This window comes from Argiope bruennichi, chromosome 7 (assembly GCF_947563725.1).
Source record: "Argiope bruennichi chromosome 7, qqArgBrue1.1, whole genome shotgun sequence".
In the NCBI taxonomy this organism is placed as follows: Eukaryota; Metazoa; Arthropoda; class Arachnida; order Araneae; family Araneidae; genus Argiope; species Argiope bruennichi.
The window spans coordinates 90381962-90400009 of record NC_079157.1 but is presented as its reverse complement, the minus strand read 5'-3'; the positions used below and the strand labels follow the sequence as shown (position 1 = coordinate 90400009).

Here is an 18048-nt window from a genome sequence, read left to right as displayed (position 1 = left end):
AATCAAGTATGAAAGACGGTGAAAAATGAAAATCTAATATGAAAGAATTTAATATGTATATTTTAATTCAAATATGCAAAAACAATGAAATAAAATTCGAAAAATCACTTTTTTTATCATTTTATTTTTGCATGAGATAATTTTTATAACGTTTTTTTTTTTCGTCGCGAATATGCTAATAATGGCGTCCTTTTTCACTAAAACATTTTTTTTTACTTTGTGCAGTTTCTATCTTTGGCATGTGTATTTGTAAAAGAGATTCTTTTTGGTATCAGTTTCGTATTTCAGCAGAGTAATACGTATTTTTCTGCTGAATATCTGAATAAAAAATAAGAAACAAAAAAAAAAATTTTTTTTGAAAGAAGATTTTAAAAGTAAATGTAAATTTGAGCAGATTTTTATGCTTCTTATAAGACACAATTAACTCTTCTCTATATAGGATGTCTAAAATATCAATACAAAAGAAGATTTTATAATAAGAAAAGTTTGTAATAATTTTTAATATGAACTGCGGCGTGTAAGTGACAGCACATATGGAAATTATGAGCAACTGATAAGTGTTTTCATTAGTATGCTAAAATTGAAATATTCAAGTTTAATTCTTATTCAATAATAAAAATTTTAAAAAGTAGTAGCTGAGTTTTTTAATTGAAAATATAGAAATCAAAACAAAAATCGTAAAAGTTCGAGTCTTTTAAAACAATACATTAAATACATTAAGTTACTATCAATATTATAAAAAAAAATCCTAAGTGTAAATTAAATTTTTAACATTCATCATGAATGTGATTAAAATTCCAATTTAATTAAAGTATTTCAATCAGCGCCACCTACTTTTACGATTTTTGTTCTGATCTCCTAGTTTTCGGCCCAAAAAATATCTTCTTTTTAGTACGGTTAATAAAAACGTACCTTTTTAAAACAGAATATTTTCTTAAATAATTATTCACTTTTGACATTAAATCTTTTCATATCATATGTATTCTAAGCTCTGGTGTTCCGAGGCATTTTTGTGTTCTGTTCTAAAGCACTCTTTTCGCAGGCAGATCTCCTACTGCTGTCGACGAGTGAACCAAACGGACTCTGCTACATCGAAACAGCAGAACTCGACGGGTGAGATTTGCTTTCCTGTTTGTTTGCACTTCAAGAAAAACAAAAGCTTTTAGCTTTGAGAAACTTATGAGCTCATACATAATAGTTAAACGTTGTATTCTTGAAAATTACTTTTTCCTCTGTATATTAATTTCATCAAATGTTCTGTAACTTCTTAATTATAACTGAGCAGGGCCAGATTAAGCCCGGTGGGGGTACTTAGACAAAATTTGTGACTCTTTTCTTTGCATCAACATTTAAACCATCTTACATTTCATAGATTTGAATTTAATCTTTAAATAATCATTTTCAACTGCAAAATGTTATGTTAAACTTAAATTGAATTATTTATTGAATTAATTATATGAACTTTTAATTGCAGCTCACCTTCCAAACATTTAGTTTCGGTGTTTTTCGAGTATATATATTGTCATGAAGATGCAAAGAATAATAAGTCACAAAGTAACACTACATCAAGTTTATTAGCTTTAAGCAGCTCGTAACATGTAAGCGAAGAACTGACTCCACTGCTTGTGGAATTCAGACTTTATATTATTTATCTAGTTTATACTTTACAGAATAAACTAGAATTATAAAGAAGATTATAGAAAGTCCTAGAACATTTAACAAATGAATGAGAAATTCAAATTATAGTTCAATCTTTAAATTAATACGACTTGGCTGGGATTCGAACCTCCGACCTTGTGCTTTCCAAGCGCGTACTTTACTTCTGAACCACACTGACAAGGTGCAGATTTTCCTTTTGCGACATTATATATTTTAATTTGGAAGTAATTTGAAACAAAACGCGAAAACAGTTTATGAAACTTTTATAACATAATCTACATACTCTACCGTAAAGTTTTCCAGAGCTTTATACGAGTCAGCCAGCCAACTACATAAAAAATTCGGCAAAGCCGCGGGTGAATTTGAAAACATGAAAAAATAAATCTAAGACCGAAATTTTAATGACTCTTCATTTTAATTTGAAGGCTTGTTATTTATTAAATGAAAGGAAAGTGCAAAGTTAAATTACTCTTTAAACAATCCAAAAAAAATTCTAGAGGCTCCTAGACAGCTGCTTGCAATGCCTCTTCTATAATCTGGGCTTGTAACTGAACTCATAGCAAATACCCACTTACTTACTCAAGGAATTCCTCTACACGGCACTGAGATTTGCTGTATTCAATTTTTGTATGTCAATCATACAAAAATTGGACATTTTTACAGCATAACACAGGATTGTAACCGAAATAAAGTGGCCGCCACTTTGTCAGTGAATTGCAAAGTGATTCCAAACTGTTTTGCTAATGTATATGTCCCTGATGATCATACCGTACAAAGAAGAGGTCTGAAATTTTAAACGTGAGTGTCCAAGAAGGATTTGAAAAATAGCAATTGAATTCAATCATTTGCGGCACAACTGAATTCAAATCAAAGGCGTAATTTCAAAGATTTTGAATGTCAACACATTTTTGAATGGAATTTAATTTTCAAAATCAATCAAGGAAAGTAGTGCCCCCCCCCAAAAAAAAATTTTTTCGCTTGTTCTCTAATGAAGGTGATATCCTAAAATTTTAGGTCTTAGATCAGGCAGAGAATACCTTGAATGGCTTTAGCAAATAATGTTAGGTATGAATATAGCATTTTTACTTAATCTAGAGGGCAATCTTTGGCGATTAATCCCTGGCATGCGATTAACACACAAGTATCCAAAAAAAACAGCATTTGGCGTAGAATTACAATTGTAGCCGCAAGATGTACCAAATTTCATTTATTTAAATCAATGGGTTTTTGAGTTATTACATTCAAATGCATGCGAAAGTACCGACTGAAAACTTTTTCACAGATTTCATTTAAAATTTTTTTAAAAACGACAAATTTGGAATAGAGACTGTATACCAAATTTTATCTATCTAGCTCAAAGCATGTTTCAGTTATAGCATTCATAAGCAGATAAGCAGGCAAAAATACCAACATAATCAACATTTCCTTAGTAGTGGCCATAATGACAGACATAATGTCGAAAATGTGTTCTGAAGTGAATAATAAAAGATAATAAGGGAGATCTGAAGGGAAGATTCATCAAAATCTAAAATTCGATTTTTTTATTTATTTATTTATTATTATTTTTTTGACGATTACTATACTTTATCTGTACTCCATAGACATGAAAGAAAAACGCAACTAATTTATTCCCAATAAAAATTGCTTGGATATCAACTCCCACTTATCATTTAAAGCCTTAAGATAGACATTTTTAATCTCTCCGCTCGAATGTGCTTTAATTCAATTTAATTATTAAATTTACAGCTTATTTCTTTCGCATCTTTCAGGGAAACGAACCTCAAATGCAGACAAGCACTACCGGAAACTGCAGAGTTAGGAGAGGACCATGGCCTTTTTGGAAAATTCACAGGTGACTTGATTTTATTTGCGAAGAATAGTGCAAAATATTATGCTTAAATCTATCTAGAAAAGTATTTTTAAGAAGGATTGGAATCAATTAATGTTTGCATAACACCCATCAAATGCGCTGCAACAGTTTCATTTTGGAATATATATTACACATCGGCGCAGCGTAAAACCATTATGACATATTGACAATCGCTGACAGCATTGGATCACTTGACATCAACTTCTCGTGGCTAGCAACCAATCTGAATCCTCGCCATCTGACCGCAGTTCAAAATGACGAGGTCCGTCCCAAAATAGCTCTAGTGTTGCTTTAAAACGGGACGTTAATATAACTAAACAGACAAACCAATCTGAAGCCAGGGACACGCATACATGCGCAAATCTGGATAGACTAATACATAACTTGATTGTAGCAAGTTTTCTACAATCTCTTTTTGTTTTCCCTTTCTACATACATATAGCGATATCCTTGATGTGCGTTCGAAACTGTTGACGAGAGTGTTTTTATGTGCATCGATTGGACCATATAAAGACGGGATTAAGATTGCGTTCTATCAAAGTTAAATAATATGCACTGTTAGATTGTTATGTTACGTATAGTGATTACATCTGAGTTTTGATAAAATAAAAACCAAATCCCTGCATTTATATTATAAGGAAATAAAAGGAATAAGTTGCCGGGGTCTTGGACTAGGGGTAGCGCGTCTTCACCGTGATCTGGACGTCCTAGGTTCGAGTCCTGGTTCGGGCAGGACTGTTTTTCACTCTGTGCTCCATCTGTGAGGTGTGCGAAAGAGCCCCCCCCCCTCGTAAACAGGGGTTATGCAAGCGAGTGTGTGAGTGTCATCTTCATATGAGCTAGAAGTCAGACTTCTACCCTCGGGTGCTCAGGGGACTTTGCACTCAGAGGCTACTGCACCCCCTTTCCGTGGTAACGCATACACGACATCATCAGCATCATATGAATAAATTAGTAGTAATTATAGATTCGAATATTACCAGGATTTGTATACATTATTATCATATTTGATTTTTTTTTATGTAATTATAGCGACAGTAATTTTTCTTAGAAATTCTTGACACTGTCTCCGTAATATTTCGTGGGCTAAGCTATTTTGAATACCCTTCATCGTCTATTCTGTCATCACTACAACCTAGCTGTGGAAATTTGCTATAAAAAAAGAAACTGTCCTTTGCTGTAGTAATTTATACCAAAATCGGTAGGAATGATCTCCACGAAACTTTCTTACTCTTTCTCTAATAAAAGTATTATCTTTTTCTCTTCTGCACTTAAAATTGTAAGCCATGAGTACTCAGATTTTTATTTTTAGTGTCCCACACATGAGAGTTATATGTTTCATAGTATAAGTAAAGAAAACCAATAAATGTGCATTAGTAATTGGGCGCGATTGATGAACAATAGCTACGTAACTAACTTGCGATTTTTGACGATTAATCGCTGTGATGTGATTAATACACAAGTACCAGCAGACTAGTTATTTGTTTTAGATTCCTTTTCTCCGACCGACTAAAACCAATGTTTGACATTAATTTCAATTATTGGTATAAGATCATTATCAAATTTTACGTATTCAAGTCATTGGTTTTTGAGATCACATATACCTGCCTGTGAAAAACAGACCGACAGACGGTCAAGATGGATTTGATTAAATTTAATAATAATATACTCTTTAGATACTAAAACCACATAACATATTTCATTTGTCCAAATTGCTGCATTTTAGAGTTATTACGTGTCAGACCGGCCTGCGAACCGTTCAATCTCTTTTCGGATTTGGTGCAAAATTTGAGAATCCATACTTTAAATGGTAAATCTCTATACAAAATTTTATTTACCTTGTTTTGTTTTGTTTTTTCTTCTGTAGTTATAGTGTAAACTCGAATTTAGAAAGTTTGACAGACATACTTCCTTTGAATGTATTTCGTATAAAACATGGAAAAAAATCTGCAAATTTCGTATAATTTTGGTTATCGTGTTCAGAGAGAGACATTGTAATGATTCAGCTTCTTCCCTGCTTGACTATGGTGACGTTTCTTTTCCCACGCTCCATAATTAGCATCCAGGCAGCAGTAGCTGCAATGGCGACGCCCTACCGCAGCGTAAGTGCTTCCAGAAGTGCCAGGTGGTCAACCCCTTTAAAGTAAGGACATCTGGGCAATTAGTGCGAGTCCAGATAAGGAACCCCCTGCATTGTATTTGAAACAGATGTAAACCTGCATTCTTTACATTGTGGAGGGTGGCTCCCCAACGGATTCCCACGGTCGACGTTAGACCGGTGAAGTTGTTGCTGAACGATTATTGGATAACCGGGAAAATGGTCCGATGTGAATGAGGGTGGGAACAGGATAAAAGTGCGACGAGATTGGAAGGGAAGAAGAATTGTGGACACTGAGGCAGAAGCGGAGTATCCGACTAGAATTCCACCCGAAAAGATTCCGTGGATCCCTGGAGCTACGGCCTGTTTGCGAGAACGCTAAAGAGTCGGCTAGCTGTTCCTAGGGAGGTTTCTCCGAAAGAATTCGAGGAACTATCCTTGTTGTGTCGAATAAGAATCATTTAACCTAGAACTCATTTAACCTAGATGATGAACTGTAAATTTATGTAATAAAGCTGTAAATAAAGAATTTGATCATAACGCTACCTTTTATTGGATCGAAACTTTACAACATAAAGCCAAAAATTTGTTTTTTTGTGCTCAGGGGGGAGGGTCTAAAACATGGATTCATCAAAATCAAATTTTTCGAAAATTACAATACTTTCGTTTAAAAAAAAATGTTGTGTAGTCACGACATTTTGGGTAGTAGAAGTTCGCCCAGGAAAATGTTTCAAAATTTTAATTAGATTTTTAATTAAAAATTTATCAGAATTTTTGTCTTTTTCTCTGATGTCTTTGTTTATCTTGGCACACAAAATTACACCACGTTAAAACTTAAACTTTTCAGGAATATTAACATCAGAAATATTTTTAATTGGTAAAAAATATTTTTTAATAATTTTCTCCAATTTTTTAATAAATAAAAAATATTTTTTAATATGTTTTACATTAATATTTTTCATTGCTTTACTTATCTGGTTTATACAGCGAGTTCGCAAATTGTACAGACTAAGTCTATGCCAAAGGATACAGACGTGCTCTGATTGGTTTAAGCCTTGGCATTTTTTTGGCAATGTTTTGCACTCATAATAGTGCAGTTTTCTTTTATTTGGCTCAAACCTTGTACCTTTCATTAGTTTTAGGGAAGATGCGAGTGAATATCAACACGATCTAATTTTTATTAATATAATTGTTTTCTCTAAAGATCACTAGTGATACTACTAATACTAATTAATAATAATAATAAATATTACTAATAATACTAGTAATACAATTAACTAATGTTGTTTATGCACAGAAGTATAAAAACTAAATGGAAGTAATGACTCAACATATGATGCAGCCATTAAATAACTCTTATTTTTTTATGATTTTCGTGCCTTTATTAGATAATTTATGCAATCATTGAAACTTGTTGCTGAACGTTTGTTACTTTTCCATCAACTACATATGAGGAGACGATTACTTAATGCCCAAAACGTATAAATATGTAAGCTTTAACGGAATATGTGATTTCGTAGCTAATTTTTTTAGTTATATCAAAATAATATTCAGATGAAACACACACAAAAAATATTTTTAATAAATTGTAATTTTTATATTTCCTGAATTTAGGTTTCAGGATTTGATCTTTTCTGCTGTATATGTGTCCCAGATTAATATTACATGTGAACCGTAAAAAATAGGGGGGGGGAGATAAATTCACAAATTTTATTTATTTTTATAAAAATATATTTCGGTATGGCATCTTTTAGGCAAAACATTGCCAAAAAGATGCCAAGGCTTAAACCAATCAGAGCATGTCGGTATCCTTTGCCATAGACTTAGTCTGTACAATTTGCGAACTCGCATTTATACACTCCCTAGTGCTACAATATTAAATACATATTTTGTTTCCATATTACCACGACTGTATAAGCATTGCGCACACGTGTTTATTCGCGTTTTTGTCGGAAACAAAACTCGAATACAACGTATTTTTATACTCTGAGTTTTATGCTTCTATTTTTGATCTCTTCAAGAACTGCTTTTTTTTTCTGCATAGGCGATGTGATTTGCGAGCCACCCAACAACAACCTTAGCAAATTCGAAGGCACCCTCCGTTGGGAAGGAGAGACGTACTCGCTGGATAATGACAAGGTGCTGTACAGGGGCTGCGTGTTGCGCAACACCCGCTGGTGCTATGGCCTCGTCATCTTTGCCGGAAGGGATACAAAGCTCATGCAGAACAGCGGAAAAACCATCTTTAAGCGCACAAGCCTCGACAGGCTACTCAACATCATCATCATCGGAGTGAGTGGGCAGATTTTTAGTAAATAATATTCAGAACTATAAATATGATTCGCCGTTTTTTCTGTAAAATTTAAGATTAATGTCCGGTTTCCGCTAAGCATGGCAAAATCTCGCCAACCTTCCAAAAATTCGTCCGTTGTCAGCCAACTTGAATGGCTACAAAACATGTTAACAAACATAGTTTGGGGTTGCAATAAAAAATTGTCATGACTACATTTGGCGAAAAATGGTTTTAAAAAATTCAATTTTTTGGAGAGAGGACATTAATCTGAACAAGTTCATTGCCATGAGCACCACTTATGATCACACTAACTTTCTAATATTATCAAACCATCTATCTATTTAGGTTACCCCTTATGTACTATAATGAAGAGATAGCAAAGAAATAAAGATCTAATTAAATAGGTGATTTGAATATCAAGTTTGTTCCGTGGCAGTGAACTTGTTAAGTTTGACTTTATTTCCTCAGTTATGAAATTTTACTGTCGGTTTCATTCAGTTTTGTTTTTTCAATTGATTGATTGGATTTTTGCGGCGCAAATGGCTAGATTAACCATTGTTTTTACCAAGCCTTATTTACTGTCCTTAATGCATCTGTACATGTTTAATATGAAAATCAGAGTCGAATTTTATTTATTTGGCTTATTTTGTTTCTGCATCATCGTGCTATTAAACACACAGGCAAGTATTCATTGATGTGTCTTTTCCAAACAGATCCATCAATGAATACTTTCAGTTACAGATTAATTTGTACATATTAATCTGTACTGATTAATTATTCTGTATTATTACTTGTACTGATTAATCTGTACATATAGTAATCAATGTATACTATATGTACAGATTAATTTCATGTCGTAGTAAATTCTCGAGTGGTTCAAAATAGCTGTAAAATTCAAGCATCTTATTCGCTTTTAATTTTTTTATTACCTTGTTCATATGCGTACAAATTTACTCCTATAAATGGGACTTTCTGGCTCAGCGAGGTCTAAAATATAAATTCGTCAAAATATCAAAGTCGAATTAAAAAAAAATCAAAATACCATCGCATCGTAAATTAAAAAAGAACTCATTAAAAGCACTTTTATACTGTCTTTTTCCAACAAATTTGCTTCCGGTTTTCCTCTAAATTAGAATTCTCTAAATACTTCATATTAATTTATTTTTAATTTTTTGCCTATGTGTATTTCTTCAAATCCTTTTGTAAATATCATGTACGTGTGCCTTTTTCCTACAAAAACGCAACTACCAATTTTTCATGTAAGTTTTCCTGTGGTGTTAAACAAATAATTCAATAGGCAATTTTTTGTTGCAATTCAAAAAGCAATTTTTTTTTTTTTTGCTGTAATTTATGCGACGTAGGTTTTGAAAACTATACTGTTTCTATATTTTTCAGATCGTGTTCTTCCTGCTCAGCCTTTGCTTGTTCTGCACGGTGGCATGCGGTATTTGGGAGAGTGTTACAGGCAGCGACTTCCGCCTTTACCTCCCCTGGGACCCACTAGTTCCCAAAACTGACACCGGTGGCGCCACTGTCACAGCCGTACTCGTGTTCTTTTCTTACGGCATTGTCATGAACACCGTCGTGCCTATCTCGCTCTACGTCAGGTGAGTCCCAGTTAAAATCTCTGAAATCACTTTTCTTTTGTGTGAAGATACAAGCTGATTATTTCATCAATGAAGTGTGAAAAGATGATTAATCCTCTATTATTTGGCAAATCTAATAATTATTCACTATGTTCAATATAAATTTTTCAAATAAAAACTCGCCAAATGTGATAATTTAGCAAATTAACGGGGTACGACCGGAGTTTAACCCTCTGCTTGGCGCAATTTTCAAAAACCACCAACTCGTTAACAACGGTCTTGCACCGTGTTTTGCGAAATGTTCAAAAGCGAGGGAGCAGATGTCTAATCATAGCGCATAATAAAGGTGAAAGACAATAGGTTTGCCTGTCTGGAAGCTGCCAGCTTTGGCGCGTTATCGCAACTTGGCGAATAAGGGGTTTAAACTCCGGTTCACCCTTAACGGTTCTAACCATACGATTCAAAAACCAAATGTTTCTCAAGTAAAGCTTCGATCTGTGTCTCTTTCCAAGATAACGGTCATTTGGCGAGCATTTTAACGTCTAGTAAATCTTGGCGAAGAGACCGTCTCGTAATTTTCAATCTAATAATGCTTGAGACTTACAGAAGGTTAAAAGATGGCGAATGAAACATTAAAAAGTAATAGTTTGCGATTCCTTTTGGAAGCTACTATATATTGTTACGAAATTTTTCTTCTACAACAAATATCGCAAATTAATCGAAATAACTCAGCGCATTTCTACGTGTCGGCGACTCCGACTCCTCTCATACACGTCTTCTGACGATCCACACGACTTCCGACGATCCACACCACTTCTTCCGCAGTTTCAGAGTTCCCGTCTTTTATAGTACCGGGAGGCGGGGCTAGAATCTTCTGACCAATCAGGGCATCTCTGGATGTATCTCGGGTCTTACTAGATGGATCGTGAAAGTTCTCGAACTTTCCGGTATTATCCATTTAGTCGCCAAACTCGCCAAATTTATAGCCAAGCCGCAAATGCTCGCCAAGTCTGTCGCCAAGCTCTAAGTTCATTGACACGGCACCCGCTCAGCACACACGGGACAGATCGTACAACGGTCTTTCTTAGGATGACACTATTCGTCTTGCTGGGAAGCAAAATTACAGGTTTGTAACATTGCTCCCCTCTTCAAAGACTGACGTCCCGGCAGTCCCACTTCAATCCAAAAGCTGGCGTAGGCTTCCGAACGATGTGATGATATTAAGGCGTTTGGCGACTTCCGCACTTTCGAAGATGATAACATTTACTAATTTGGCGGCGACTAAAGATCCATCCGTACCTTCTCAATGCTTTGGACTCGGACCTCTTCGTCGTTTCGGATTGTATATCCAGACTCGATTCCGTTCTTTAAAATGCAGGATGTCCCAAGGAGCCACTTTTTGTGTCCTAACAGGACTCTCCGAAACAAATTCTAGCCAGGATGGTCGATTGCTCGCTTTGAACTTTCTCCGCCGAACCAATCGACAATCAGGAAGGTCCAACAGTGCCCTCCGGAGTCCACTTGAAAGCCAGGGATTCAACTTTGTCGGCAGAGCTTTCACGGGAGTACGTTCACCCCTTCCCGGTTCATTCTCAACACTCGAGAATTGTCCGCCGTCCTCCACACAGGAACTTCTGAAGAGCGCATCTGTCTTTGCGGGAAGGGTTCTTTTGCGACGACGTAGCTTGACCAGATACACAGGCGATTCTTCGGCTTCTATTTGCATCACACCCTTTTGCAAATCCACAGCAAAGCCGAATTCTTGAAGGAAGTCCAGGCGGAGACCACAAGGATCAGCGATACCAGGCATGTAATCTTCATCCGTATCACTCTGCAAGGAGCTACTAAGAGGCTTGAAAAGAGGTTGTCCAGTCAATCTTTGGGATGAATCCAATCCGAACAGGGTCTCTTTAACACCTGCATTCATAGGCATCGAGCACGGGTCGCCACTTGCACCTTCGATTCCACTTCAGGGGACTCGTTCGGAGAAGCCTGTTCCAGCCCTGCAGATATTTGACAGTCTCCATGTTCGTGCATCTCCTCATTGAACTTCGGTTCATCCTCCGGATGGCTAAGCTCCATTTCGGTGACACCGGTCTCCATTCGATCTTCAGTCTTTTCTTCCACTTGGCTCTCGCTGTTTCCTTCAATTTCTTCTGTGATATCATGGACGTCTTCGGTTTTGTTACTTTTATCTTCTAAAATTTCTATCTTGAATTCATTCTTCATTTTCTCATATCCGGCTTTCAATTCATCTTGTCCTTTCTTTATCTCTGCCATCATGGCAAGTAACAATGCGAATTTTTCATCCATTTTTCTGGTTCAAGGCATACACAGGAAAGTCCAACTAACCCCACTTCTGACACCAAATGTTACGAAAAATTTTCCTACTACAAATACCGTCAATTAATCTTAATGACGCAGCGCATTTAATCTCTAATATTTCATTAGTTCAGCAGCTTCCTTGCTGCCTAATCCTCCAAAATCTCTACGTGTCGGCGACTCCGACTCCTCTCATACACGTCTTCTGACGATCCACACGACTTCCGACGATCCACACCACTTCTTCCACAGTTTCAGAGTTCCCGTCTTTTATAGTACCGGGAGGCGGGGCTAGAATCTTCTGACCAATCAGGGCATCTCTGGATGTATCTCGGGTCTTACTAGATGGATCGTGAAAGTTCTCGAACTTTCCGGTATTATCCATTTAGTCGCCAAACTCGCCAAATTTATAGCCAAGCCGCCAAATGCTCACCAAGTCTGTCGCCAAGCTCTAAGTTCATTGACACGGCACCCGCTCAGCACACACAGGACAGATCGTACAACGGTCTTTCTTAGGATGACACTATTCGTCTTGCTGGGAAGCAAAATTACAGGTTTGTAACAATATGGACCTGCAACACGTCAAATCAGTTGTCTTAAATAAGCCTTTCTAACTATAATTTTCTGTAAAGTTTAGCATGAGACTTTCATTTTGACCTTGTGTCATCTGACCACAAATTCAAAGTTAAAGAATCCATAACGAAATAACTTTAGAAAATGGAACTTTAAGCGGAAAAAGGGAATTTTTGTGTGCCCCTTGCTGGGCCAACAATGCCAAGTCGCCAATAAAGATGGTGGGCAAAATAAACAAATACTTCCGGTTACGGTTACCATTTCCCGCCATATAATTAGGACTTTTTATTGATAAGTATTGTTTTTTCCAGACTGCCCGGCGCCTTCAACAGATGCCTTCGGCATCTGTAGAAGACACCGGGCAGAATTTTTTAACTTAAAAAAAATACATCCTACGGCTTCGCTAACAGCGGGAACAGGAACCTAGTAGCTTCGCTAGCACAATGAACATAAGGACTGTGTGGATAACAGAAAGAGTACATAACCAAAATGAAAGAAAGAATGGAGAAAAAAGCAATCGGAACATTCTCCATATAAAATTTCAAACAAGCATCCTTTCCTAACTTCATCAACTCGTAAATATATACATATTTCACTCACCCTTCATCCATTCTGCAGGTTCGAAATACTGTCTTCCATCCCATTTACCCAGCATCCATTCTAGCACAATTGCCGACATAACAAATTATGAAGGGAACCAACCGTTAGAACACCAAAAGAATTACGAGAACTGCGCAGAATTCCATTGCAGCTGTCTTTTAAAGTGAGAATGCAGACGATTTTTTAAAGCGCATACTGCCAATTAAAAATTGCAAAAGAATAAATATTTTCTGTTCGTATTCACATTGAGGAAAAAAGAGAAAAAAAAAGAAAGAAGAAAGAAGAAAATAACTTTTAATTATAAGCTTAACTTTCTTTATTTAATAAGCTTTTTATTATAATAAAGAACAAAATTAAAATCTTTAATCGATATTTTTTTAATATTTTTAATTTAACATTTTTTATAATATAGTTGTAGTTCATGTACAACTCAACCATTGCAAAAAAGTAGTAAACAAAGCAGCATTAGGGTTGCTAGAAGAGCGTTCCGATGGGTTGCCATATTGGCGACAAACTCGGAGGCACACTATCCTTCACTTCATCCCTTTAATCTAATAAATCAATCAGTTAAATGATTTGAAATTATTCTTTTCTCCAGCGTGGAAGTGATCCGGTTCTTCCACAGCTTGTTGATCAATTGGGACGAGAAGATGTACTACGCCACAAACGACACCCCAGCCAAAGCACGCACCACAACACTGAACGAGGAGCTGGGCCAAATAGAATACATCTTCTCCGACAAGACGGGCACCCTCACACAGAACATCATGACCTTCAACAAATGTTCTATCAACGGGAAGATGTATGGGGACGTCATCGATGTGGCCACGGGCGAGCCGATAGTCATCACAGAGGTATTTTTAAGATTTTATATTTCTCTTAAATAGTACAAAAGATATGAATTCAGAATTTACTAAATTGAAGTATTCTTTCCTATTCAATCAATTATTTTACTATGTCTAATGCTTCGGATGATAATTAGATGAATTGAAGTACTGAACGAAGGTTTCAAGATGAAGCATTGGTAAAAATTTAATATAAAGGTATGTTTACATTCGTTCAGTTATAAGACGGCCGGTAAGACAACGCACGCGCAGAAAGGGACATTTAAGTTTGCCACAATTTCATAGGATGGATTTCGGTATTCCATGCTTGGCTATAAATTGTTGTTTTGGCGTCTCCGAGTTTTTCTTTTTCACTGCCTATCGTATTAAAATTATGAGTATTTACACAAGAAACATGGTAACATAAAAAAAAGAGGTCAACATACCTAAATTTGGAAAACCAAAGTAAAGAAATGGCAAATAAAATATTTAAAAAAAAACATAACCTCGCATCAGAAAGAACAAAGAGCAAAAAATGTTGGAATTAATTTATGATAAGTGATCAATTTTTCCACGCCAAAAAAAAATTAAAAAATACACACCAAATTCTGCAGGCAGTGTACAGTAAAAAAAAATGCGGCTAAATCCTAGGGACGGGTACCGCCAAATTTTAAAGATAAAGCCGCCAGCGTCTCTTGAAAATAGTCATAATATTGAGAAATAAAATTCTGAAAATTACAGCGTTCGCGGGGCTTGGCGAGAAAAATTTGTCGGAAAGTCGCCAAATGGTACCCATCCCTAGAACTGTACAGTGGCATGTTGTTGTCCTGTCTCGACAAGTACTTGCCATGGACCGATCAGCATAAATCAGTCTCTTTCTGCGCATTCGCTGCTATTGGCAGTCTTATAACTGGCCGAGTGTAAACCCACCTTTAGGATAACGATATGAAAAATATATCAGCACATTAAAAATTTAATGACAGCTATGCATTCATCATCACTTGTCTAGGATACCAAGACTGTGGACTTGTCCTTCAATCCGATGCACGAGGCCAAATTTAAGTTCTACGACGACACCCTTCTGGAAGACATCCGAAAAGGGGACTCCCAAGTCTTCGAGTTCTTCAGGCTACTGGCACTCTGCCACACGGTCATGTCGGAAGAGAAACCAGGTGAAAATTTCTCTTTTTTCCTTAAACATGAAACTGGCGTATGATGGACTGTCTATATCTTCGATTCCATTTGCAGTGATGTGATGTGATTTGTGAGTTTTTTGGCTCAAGAGCCACATTTGGCCAAGCAAATAGTTCCATTTTCAGTAAAATGATTCTGGTAACTCTCTTATCATGATTTAGGACAGTAAATTTTTTGATGAGCTATAAAAATTGACTGGCGATTTTTGAAGCAAAATAGATGCAGGAGCTATACATACACAACATTTCTGATTCTATACAATGTGTTCATCTAAAGATAATTTTTAAATGCGCAATGAAAAGACAAAACATTATGAAAATACTCAATGAACAAATTCGCCATTACTTTAAAGTGCAAAGTTTTAAAAATTAAGGTATATATTCTTATGTGCATGGATGGCTATAAAGAATTATACTGGGTGTCTCTGCATTCATGGGTCAAACTTGAATAGAAGGTAAAATACCTATAAAAAATCATTTTTGTATAACAATGAGGGGTTTAAAATGGAAGGTTTTAGCGAAAACAAAAATGGTGAGGAAATGAAAAGAAATAATATTACAGTAAGTGCTCAAATGTGCCACCACCAGTTTCGACACAGGCCTGGAAGCCTCTAACAGCTGATTGGTGTACTGTTTTGGATATATCTGTTGTTACACGAACAGTTGCAGCAGCAACTGAAAGTTTTACACTGAGGTCCTCATCAGAGTCAATTGAAGTCTTGGAGACACTGCATTTTTCAGCCATTTTTTTGTATTTTCTTACATTTGCTTGTTCCGCCTACACTTTTTATTTCCGATTCCATATTGCTATATAAAAATTGTTTCCTTATATGTATTTTACCTACCCTTAAAGTTTGGTCTATGAATTCAAGGTAACGGAATTTAGTAACGGGTGTTCTTTTTTCTTCACAAAATTTCCATGAAACTTTTTCGAAAGTGGCTTTATGGGCCAAAATGTTGTTCGTTCCTGAGACAATTGCGCTAAGGGTGAAGAGGTTTGCTATAGATTTGATTTTCAGAAGGTGGTTTGTAATATTTAAGGTCAGGGAAATTCTAAATTGCAGCATTAGTCATGATGCATTATAATAAAAATGTATGATACATCATTCACATTCGTGAAGCGTCAATAAATAAATTACTGTTTTGTTCATCCGAATGCTTTCACCAGTATTAAAAGAAATATTTTTGAAAATAGGACTTTCACTTCCGCTTTTATTTTGTAATATGTGTACTTTTTTTTTAATTTGCACACACAATCATTTGAAGTAGATTGATTCCTACTAACCTACATTTTTTGCAGCATGATCAAACATCAAAGTGAAATTTTAAATAAATATATTCCTTATTAATAGTTTAACAACCAGCCAATCCAATATTAGAGATAAAAATCTGTTCCCTAAAAACGGCTTTATGTCAATAAGTTACATTTTTTTTTTGTATCTAATTCAAAACTTGCGAGTAAGAAAATTGTTTAATTATATCATATTTCATCAATTTTATGAATCTATAGAGCATAATTTAACAATTTTTAATTAGTTAAACAACTGATTAGATGTAATACTTTTAATGCAATACATCCTATTTTTAAATTTTATTGTACTGATTCTTGTTTTTATATTGGTTCCAGCAGCCATAAATTGTACTATCAAAGGTTAAAAAAAATACTCGCACACATGTGAGGATAGGTAAAAGTGAATTTTAGTGTGCCCCTTGCTGCGCCAACAATGCCAAGTCGCCAATAAAGATGGCGTACCAAATAAACAAATACTTCCGCGGAATAGTTACGGTTACCATTTCCGCCATATTATTAGGACTTTTTACTGATAAGTATTGTTTTATTTTCAGTCTGCCCGGTGCCTTCTACAGATGCCGGAGGCATCTGTAGAAGGCACCGGGTAGAATTTTTTAACTTAAAAAACATCCTACGGCTAAGCTAGCAGCTGGAGCGGGAACTAGTAACTTAGCTAGCACATTAAACATAAGAACTGTGTGGATAACAGAAACAGTATATAACCAACAGAAAAGAAAGAACGGAGAAAGAAGCAATCGGAACACTCTCCATACAAAATTTCAAACAAACATTCTTTTCCCAACTTCATCAACTCGTAAAAAAATATAATCCTCTCGCCCTATATCCATTCTGCCGGTTCCATATCAAACCATTCTCAATACAAAATTTCAAACAAGCATCCTTTCCTAACTTCATCAACTCGTAAAATATATATATACATATTTAACTCACCTTCATCCATTCTGCAAGTTCGAAATACTGCCGACTTAACAAATTATGAAGGGAATCAACCGTTAGAACTCCAATAAGAATTACGAGAACTGTGAAGAATTCCATTGCAGCTGTCTTTTAAAGTAAGAATGCAGACGATTTTATAAAGCGAGCGCATACTGAGAATTAAAAATTGCGAAAGAATAAATATTTTCTGTTCGTATTCACATTAAAAAAAAAAAAAAAGAAAGAAGAAAATAACTTTTAATTATAAGCTTAATTTTCTTTATTTAATAAACTTTTAATTATAATAAAGAACAAAATTAAAATCTTTAATCGATAGTAATTTTTAATTTTTATTAATCTTTAATTTTTTTAATATTTTTAATTTAACATTTTTCATAATATAGTTGTACTTCATGTACAACTCAACCATTGCAAAAAATAGGAAACAAAACAGCATTAGGGTTGCTAGAAGAGCGTTTCCGATGGGTTGTTAAGCTCGGGGGCACACTATTCTTCACTTTATCCAAAATCTGTTCCCTAAAAACGGCTTTATGTCAATAAGTTAATAATAATAATTTTTTTATTTAATTCAAATCTTGCGAGTAAGAAAATTGTTTAATTATATCATATTTCATCAATTTTATGAATCTATAGAGCATAATTTAACAATTTTTAATTAGTTAAACAACTGATTAGATGTAATACTTTTAATGCAACACATTCTATTTCTAAATTTTATTGTGCTGATTCTTGTTTTTATATTGGTTCCAACAGCCTTAAATTGTAGTATCAATGGTAAAAAA

The 18048-nt window shown here is 35.2% G+C and overlaps 1 protein-coding gene across 1 annotated transcript in view; it reads left to right on the top strand.

The window, feature by feature from the left end:
• Nucleotides 1–18048, top strand: part of LOC129975206 (phospholipid-transporting ATPase ID-like) — a 147494-nt gene that overhangs the window by 94831 nt on the left and 34615 nt on the right. Inside the window, exons 7-12 of the mRNA XM_056088193.1 lie at nucleotides 1043–1113; nucleotides 3429–3511; nucleotides 7672–7919; nucleotides 9316–9527; nucleotides 13600–13855; nucleotides 14835–14997. Coding sequence (XP_055944168.1) covers nucleotides 1043–1113; nucleotides 3429–3511; nucleotides 7672–7919; nucleotides 9316–9527; nucleotides 13600–13855; nucleotides 14835–14997 — 1033 coding nt within the window. The remainder of the gene's footprint in view (nucleotides 1–1042; nucleotides 1114–3428; nucleotides 3512–7671; nucleotides 7920–9315; nucleotides 9528–13599; nucleotides 13856–14834; nucleotides 14998–18048) is intronic.